General features: G+C 41.0%; 1 protein-coding gene across 1 annotated transcript; it reads left to right on the top strand.

Annotated features, from left to right (window-relative positions):
* Positions 1–1,966: 1,966 nt before the first annotated feature.
* ccdc80l2 (coiled-coil domain containing 80 like 2) lies at positions 1,967–7,992 on the top strand (the record flags this gene model as incomplete). The annotated part of the gene is made up of 12 exons (XM_079179280.1): positions 1,967–2,237; positions 2,322–2,410; positions 2,547–2,720; positions 2,858–3,009; positions 3,308–3,631; positions 3,826–4,066; positions 4,242–4,398; positions 5,249–5,385; positions 5,857–6,008; positions 6,175–6,278; positions 7,002–7,082; positions 7,184–7,992. The coding sequence occupies 12 exons, from the start codon at positions 1,967–1,969 to the stop codon at positions 7,501–7,503; spliced, it is 2,202 nt and encodes a 733-aa protein (XP_079035406.1). The 3' UTR covers positions 7,504–7,992.
* Positions 7,993–8,719: the final 727 nt, after the last annotated feature.

Raw genomic sequence — 8,719 nt, 5'->3', positions numbered from 1 at the left:
TTTTTACATTGTGTCATGAACTCATTTCCTCCCATCTTGGATTATTTTTAAGTTTCATTGCTCCTTGAAATGAGAAAATTATAATCTGGTCTGATAAACTGAATACAGTAATCATAAATAAAGTCGAATTTCTATGGAGGTTTTGGGCAGAATGTATCTAGATGCTTTATAGCTTCCATGATACATTCTGAAATCGATCATAATGTTATTTACGTGAAGGCAATTCTCTCCTCTCGCCTCCTCACAGTCAGTTCATGCATAATGTCTCACTCATGCAGTGCCCATGTGCTATACATTTAGTGCTTGTGAGGGACAAATTGTATATATCTGTGTTTCTGTGTTTGTAGAGACACGTTGGAGGTTGTTGGCTGTCTTTGAACTGTAAATCTTTGCAAATGAAAAAGTGGCATTGAGACAGAACCTGTGTTGACACTCACTTCACTTACAGTATATGTACTGAATGCGTATGCGTATATACTCTCTCTCACATATTGATCATCTGGTTCTCTTTATCAGGCTCAGAGAGTGGAATGCATTGTTGCTACGCCTGGTTCTCATTTCAGATTTTCACCCTAAAGACGGCTCTTCTAATTGCATTAGCTTCGCTTGAACGTCTATAGTTTCTTTTTGTTTCATTCTCTCTTCTTTTCTTCTTCTTCCTCAGTGACATAGTAATACAAACTTAATCAACATGTGTATTTTTTAGGTCAAGGAGCAGAGCAACTCACAATCGTAAAAAAAAACCCTCAACAGCTTTTATCATATCACTTAGTTTGATGAGGTTAAGAGTTTAATTGGTGGAGCATTTATGGGGCAGTGATGGGAGGAATGAATGTCTTTTTCCTGGCAGAGAGTCTTCAGGGTTAACTCACCTATGGGCACATTTGTCTCAGGTTCACAACTTTGAACTGGTGTGAACTTTTCTAGACTGTCCGGGTTATTTATGGTCACGGCCATTTGCCTTCATTTAAAAGCTTTTACTCCTGTTGAACAAATGGCTTTAAGATGAACTGCTCATGATCTCCCACTTTCACTCCCTCAGTCTGTCAACAGTCTGTTTTGTTTTTTCACCTCCTACACATGTGAGGCAGCCTGCAATAGTCGGTGCCGGTCTCTGATGGATAGTGACAGATATTGAAATAGAAAACAGTCAAATACAATCATCACCAGGTTAAATAATAATACAAGTATTTGATCCTTGCGGGGATATTGTCTATTCACTTGCCTCTCTCTGGAGGAGGCTCAGAGGTCAGGATCAGACACACAGCAGCACCCCCGAAGCAGTTATAGGCATTTACTCTCTTGATCAGAAACACAGTGGGGCAGTTGCCCTCAATCCGACTAATGTTACAAAAAATGTGTCTGTTTTGCATGTGACTGATTGTTGTTCTATTGAGAATGGACACCAAACCAGTGAGCTGTGGGAGAAAGCAGCACCACACACGTACACACAGAGAATGTGTGTTAGAGAGAGAGAGAGAGAGAGAGAGAGAGAGAGAGAGAGAGAGCGAGAGAGAGAGAGAGAAAGAAAATGCTTTGAAGTCCCAGAAAATTCTTTGAGTTTCCTGTTAACGGTCCCGGGGTATAATGTGAACCAGGAGCGCATGTGTGCAAGGAGAGGGAAGTCTCTTCAGTCAGTTTCTCTCTGCTGGTGAGAGAGGCTAACATCCCTGCAGTCTTTGCCGTTCTTTTACCTTTGACAGTCATGTCCGATTGGGTCCACCTGTTTTTTTAGGACACAGAATTCTTCAGCCTTTAACCTTCTCAACTTTTGTGATCGACGTTCTGGAGCTTTTACACTCTTAAATCACTTTTAAACAGCTCACAAATCCATCTAGTCTGTGTCAGATGCATCACTGGTGCCTATGATCTAGCACAAATGTATTTTATACTCAGAGGAGGATTTGTGAGCTGCTAACCACTTCCCGCTGATCAACGAACCAGCCACTCAACCGTATCAGCAAGGATGTTTCATTTCTATAACTCACACTGGCCTCTGCTGTTGTTTGCTGTTCTCTGGAGCTACCCGGGTTGGCTCACCGCCTGGCCGGGCATCAGTCGCAGCAAGCCCAAGGTTCAGCTGGACCCTAACGTGAGGGACTGGGGAGACTATTCAGACCTCCCTCCGGGCATCGAGCAAGGGTTGGGGTTGGACGTAGATCGTGCAGACAACAGAGGGGTCGGAGAGTCCTCATCGAGCCTGGGCCCGGAGTTGGATTTCCTGGCGGACTTTGCAGGCAAGTCAAATGCACTGATCAGCGGATGTAACTATACTTGTCTGTTTACAGTACAGTACTTACAGTACCCCTTCTCTCCTCCAGGTAAAAAGCGACTGTGGGTGATAACAGCCCCATCACACAATGACCACTACCTTCGTATGATGGAGAAACAGCTGGAAGACATGGAGCAGGTACTCAACTGACTTATTTATACCTTCTATAGATTGTTTTCAAATTGGTTTCATTAAATTTGGGCAAATATTACGAAGTAATTTCACTAAAAACAGCATCCTTTCTATCTCTTCTGTCTCTCCCTGTCTCTTTCAGAAAGGGCTGAACTGCCGTCTAGCAGAAAGAGACACATTCATCATCACCATCATCCAGAATGCCATGATGGAAGGTCGGATCCAGAAAACAACTTTCCAAGGAGACGCCACCGTGGAGAGCCTGGACCCTGACACAGTTAGCAAACTGCTGCACTACCTGGAGCTTACCAGCCAGGTAACCAGTTATTCTTACAACAAGATATATACAAGTTGCAGCCCATTTGAATTATTTATTTTTATCAATGTGAATTTGTCTGTTCCTCCTTTGTGGGTACCTGCGCTTGAGTTTTTATACTGCAACAACTGTTTCAGGAGCAAGGGTTCACCATGCTGGTTCTGAAGAAGAACCTGCGGGTCAGTGAGCGCTTCCCTTATCCGGTCCGTGTTGAGGCGATTTTGGAGCTCATTGATCAGCTCCCCGTGAGGAAGCTGGAGAAGATGACCAGAAAAGGATCCAACTTGAGGTTCCATTATAGCACTGTAGCACTGTGTCATTCCCTCTACAGATAGAGAATAGAGGAAAGACATTACAAGTTCAGTCAGTGCACTTTCAATTGAAAGTAATGCTGTTGTAGGGAAAATGACCAACATTTCACATTCTAAAAATTAATCTTCAGCTTGTAAGAGTTGTGTAAGATGTTAATGTGTGCTATCCAATTTATAGCACACATGTTTTAATGTAATTCTAATTGAAGTTCTGTAGGAAATATCTACTCAGACAAATCCTCTCAGACAAAATGTTTTTTGTTTTTTTTAATTTAGGTGTAAAACCACTAAAAAGAAGGTTGTGATGAAAAGAAAAAAGATGAAAAAGAAGATGATACTGAGCCCTCAGAGGCGAGGTAATGTGACTTCTGTCGTGGCATTACAAAGAAAACCTCCCCTGGACAAAAAAGCTGCCTTGAAGAGTAAAATCCAGGATATACTGAGCGGACGGTCGAGGTTTGTTATCCGTAAGGCGCCTGCCGCGGGGTCCACGAGGGGAAAGGGCTCAAGCAGTGGTGGTCGGACGTCTTCTAACGGACAGCAAAGAGTGCACAGCCCTCCATCTGTGTCAAAGAGTAACGATGAAGTGAAGAAAGACAGGTACTATCTTCATATTTTTGGTCCATTTTTCAAACATACTGTAGAAGACAAAAGAGTGTGGATGTCAAAGCCCTGCTTAGATTTTGTGTTCCCATCTGGTAGGTCATGCCTCTTCATCTCTTTACACCAGACATAAGTGCTTTTTTAGAGCTGGATGAACATCAAAGTCCTTTTGTTCTTCTATTCTACTGCAGGCCTGTCTCCGCTGTGGAAGAAGGGAAGATAAGAAATGGAGGGAAAAACAATGAAGATAAAAAAGAGCAGAATGTAAAGGATGACACACAGGAAAAACAAAGATCCAAGAAAAAGGGTAAAGGGAAAAAAGGGAAGAAAGGGAAAGGAAGAGGTAAAAAGTCCAACAGAGAGGCCAGTGAGAAGGATAAAACAGCACTGACGGAGTTTTTGAACACTTTAAAGGGGACGAGAAGGTTAATGGTGAGAACTGTCTCTTTTTGAATTCTGGTGTTTTCCTTTTTCTCAGTCTTTTATCTCTACATCCACATTAAGCGCATGCAAAGCATTTGACTCTTAAGACACATCTGCACCTCATCAGGACCTTATATCCTCCATTTGGAGTGATGTTTCTGTTTGTGTGTCGCACTGGTGCTAGTTAATCTCAACGCCCAGCAGAGCTGCAACACTGTACATGCAGCAGAAAGACAACGGCGAGAAGCAACACTGTGACCTCGCTATTAGGAAGATCACTGTGGCGACCATTGTGGGAGAGGGAAGTGACGCCACGCTCACGCTGCAACACCACCAGCTCGGTAAGGAGGGCTTGAACACTTTTGTGCAGGTGTATGACATTGTCTGTTTGAAAATTTTGCATTTAATAATATTTGATTAGGTTCTATCGAGGGGTGATCCAAGGAAACTTGTGCAGATATGATCTATTTGTTTTTACATATAAGTAATATTTGAATATTCCGAACAAAATGTTGTGATCAAAGGCAAATGCTTTGGTGCTTCTATGGTTATAGCAGTAGAGGTGTTATTCACTGTTAACGGTTTGAAAGAGTGAATTTCTTCACTCTCGCATTTGTTGTTAAAAGGATCATACTAGTGTTTTTTCAAGCTTTTTCCTCTTCTCTTCAATTTATTTTTTCAAAAATGTAGCTGCTGACTGCTTGTTAATTGTGTTGCCAACATTTGTTATTGAGCTGTGGTGTGTTTAAATGCTGTGGGTATTTCTGACTTCCAACAGCTAAACAGCAGCCGTTTGAATAGAAAACAAGAGTCTATGGTCTGAGGCTGTGGCACTAAAACCACAGGGTTGCTTTGAGCTCACTGATAACACATGTTTAGTAGTTGCTTACATTTGCTAAATAATCAGTAAACACGAAATATAGCTGTGGCTGATGGGAACGTTGTTTGTCTGTAGGTGTCATAAACCAAACTACTGGAATCCCACACAACAACCCTGCTATATATACCGTCCTTAAAGTTTATATGTTTCAAACATTGTTTAGAGGTGGAGATTCATCTTTGTGGTAGTTTTGAGTCAGAGGTAATGTCGTTGTGGTTGTACTGGGTTGAACTGAGATTTACCTGGTATTTTATCTGCTTCCTTTCCATCTATATGCAGACATAGTCATTCGTATATTGTTTGTGTTTCAGAGTCGGAGCCTCAACTCAGTGACCAATCAGATCATTTCTCAGATTCAGGCCTGATCTCTCTGTTGAGAGCGGAGCTCGGCATGTCGTCCTCTGACCTCTTTTCCATGACCGTCACTGACTACGACGTCAAACCCAATGTGAGACGCTCTCCTCTTCACATTGTTCTTTTGTCTTTTAGTGTGGCTTTGGTAAGCATGCATGCTCGTTTTCAGCGCCACTCTCACTCAGGACCACACCTGGAAGTGCAGTTGAGTTCACAGGCGCTCAGAGTGATGAGAATATTCACCTCGTCTGCCAAGCTAATACAGAAGAGGCAACATTTCCTTCAAACTTGTTGGACATAGTTGGTGCCATCCTTTCAATTGTGTGTGAAAATCTAAAAGAATCCAGCATCATTTAGTAAGAGATGGAAAAATAACCAATTGATCCCCACTTTTTGTATAATCCAGCTGTGTCATTGCTGTATTTTTACAATGTTATTTTCTTTGTTGCTGTGTAAGGCTTTGCCACGAACCCCTGATGTAAATCTATGTAATACAAGTACACTTCACTTGACTAGACTTGTCTCTCTGTTTGCTCTGCCTGATTAGCATTTATTATTCCCCTAGAAAGTCTTTGAGGCTCCTCCGTCAGGCCCTGCTCTGTTAGAGTACATTGACGACTTTCCCTCAAGGCGTTCAGAAAAAGAAAAAGAAAGGAGGAGTCCTCCGTCCTGCTTGAATGGCAAGCCAAAGCCTGGAGCTGAGAACACACTGCTCAGGTACTGTGCTGTAATTCAGTCCTCATTATCCACCAATATTACATAAGGACAAACAGCCTCTTCAGAAATCATATACAAAATGTTCTCATTCTTATGTCCTGATGTCACATAACGCTGACTTATAGCATACATTTAAACTTACATGGCTATTCCTCTTGATGTTTAGGTTCATGTCTAAGAGGAGACTGCTGCTCATCTCGGCTCCCTCTGAGGACGACTACTCCTTCCAACAGCAGCTCTCTGCTCTCAGTGGACAGAAGTGTCACCTGGGTCAGTAGCTCACCACACTTACATCTACTGAACAATGCAGAAACTGTCTGTTCTGCAGTTTTGGGCGCAATAAGGAAATGTCACAACTGAGTCAGGTTTCCCCTCTGACCTTTAAACAAATACTTTGTTTGCCTAATTAAATAATAACTAATAACTGGTCATATATATAATATGCATATTTTTAATGTTATAATATATTCTTATTTATACTACACTATACTGTATCACGCTACCTGACACAGTCATTTGCAGAAAGGGGAAAGCGATAATGTAATTTACTTAAGTATTGTGTTTAAGTAAAATATTGAGTAATTCCATTGTGTACCTTATACTTCAACTCTCTACATTTCACAGGGAAATATTACACGTTTTACTGAACTACATTTACTTTGCAGATTTAGATTGATAAACAATAGTTAGCTCCACCTTTACCAGCTGCACCATTAAAATGATGCTTAAGAATTAATGTATCAATTATTATAATCCTTCAAGATAATATATATACTATTCTAAAATGGGCCATTCTGTAAAATGAGCATTTTCACTAATAGTATATGTTTATGCAAATTATTTTGTAGTTTAACTTAAGGAAAAATCAAATAAAGGACTTTTACTTGTAACAAAGAATTTCTACACTGTGGTATTGCTGCTTTTACTTCAGTAAATGTTCGGAGTACTTCTTGCTCACATTTACCCACTACTTATTTTTCGTTTTTTCTTCAGGTATTCGCCACTTTGCCATGTTGAAGCTGATTGGAACTGGAGACAAAGCATCAGGAACTGTTGAGCTGTTTCCCCTAAATGGTGAGTTTCAGTAATGTGGAGCAGTCTATGTACACCAAACGGTGATGGAAACATCAGCTTACAACTGTGTTTAATAAAATGCACAACTTACATTTCACCAGGTCACAGTCAGAGTGAAGTTGAGCCGTTATCCCGTGACATGGTCAACAATCTGAGAGAACAGCTGAAGATCAGTAAGGAATACTACAGCATGCTGGTCGTGGGGAAGGATAGCGATGTCAAGGCGTGGTTCCCATCACCCATGTGGTCCCTGGATAGCATCTACGACCTGGTGGACTCCATGGAGCAGCGCCTCCAGGAGGAGAAGCTGCAGAAGAGACTGGGGATCCACTGCCCTGAGGACAGAGGGACAGGAGGCAGTGAGGGGGGGCATTACCCTGGCTATGATGGAGACGGGGCGTATCACCGGTCAGAGGAATGAAGAGAGAGAAGGAGAAAGAGGATACAGTGGAGTGAAGATGAGCTACAAAATGTCTTGAGATGACACATCAGATAGATCATCACACATAAACAAACTCATCTTCAGGTCTTACAGGTCCAGGACTCACATCTTCAAAGACTCACAATAATAAGATGAATATTTTATGTTTGCAAGTAATACATTTCAAAAGCAGAAAATATTTGAAAGGTATACCTCAAAAAGTGAAAGAATGTGTGCACCCTTCAACCTTTTCTTTTTTTATGAAAAGATGGCTGATTACAGCAACAGTTTAACAAGAAGAAAGTCCATCCAAAGCCGAGCAGATTGTGCTCTTTGGCAACACTTCTGTCCACTCTTTTTCAAACACATTCACTGTGTAAAGTATAAAAATGTTGAAATGTTGTGATGCTAAAGTTTAAATTGTATTCAAACAAAACAGATGTTCTTTTCCCTAACGCTGAGCTAAACATCTGTTTTTTTTAAAGAGCTGCACCACCTCGGGGTCAGTGAAACAAAGAGTTATTGATGCTGGACATTCTTTTGTAACAGTTCTGCAAAAGCTTTCAGTTGCTGAAAAAAGAAAAGAAAAAAATTCCCAGAGACGGTCTTTTTTTGGTTTCCTACATTTTTGACATGTGAAAAGTCATCAACTCTAGGGTCATATAGACCAACCAAGCCAGAGTAGAGAAAATAGTAAATATGACATGGCAGCACTGCAAATATCCTAAAGCAATGGTCAGTGAAATCATCAAGAGAAGATAAGCAGACTCAGTTTAGAGGAAATTTGTGTTTGTGTGAAAATCAACAGCAATCAACACCCAAGCCTAAATGTGGATGTGAGTTTCTGCAAGTGCATCAGCCTCGGAGCATTGTAGGTTTGAAAGCACTAGTCAAGCAACATCCAAAAACATTACAATAACAATAAAATAAGCATTGATACTCCTAATATCTTTGAAGCGACAGACTGACGATCTGGCAGCTTGCCCTAATAACAGGAATGATCAAGTTTGCAATGTGTCACGTTTTGGATGATGGATGGTGAGATAGTGGTGAGAGTCTGCACACAACGACCTGTAGTGAGCCTTGGTACAGTAGGTTTATAGTCTGATGATGAAAGTCACTTGACCTTTGCTGTCAGCGACTCTTACTTCCTAAAACCAAATTTGAAAATTTTAACATTTTGAAAATTCTTTTTGTTCCAATTTATTTTTTGTAT

Source organism: Pholis gunnellus, assembly GCF_910591455.1.
Source record: "Pholis gunnellus genome assembly, chromosome: 18".
NCBI classification, from domain to species: Eukaryota; Metazoa; Chordata; class Actinopteri; order Perciformes; family Pholidae; genus Pholis; species Pholis gunnellus.
The sequence above is the reverse complement of the archived record's forward strand: the minus strand, read 5'-3'. Positions and strand labels throughout refer to the sequence as shown.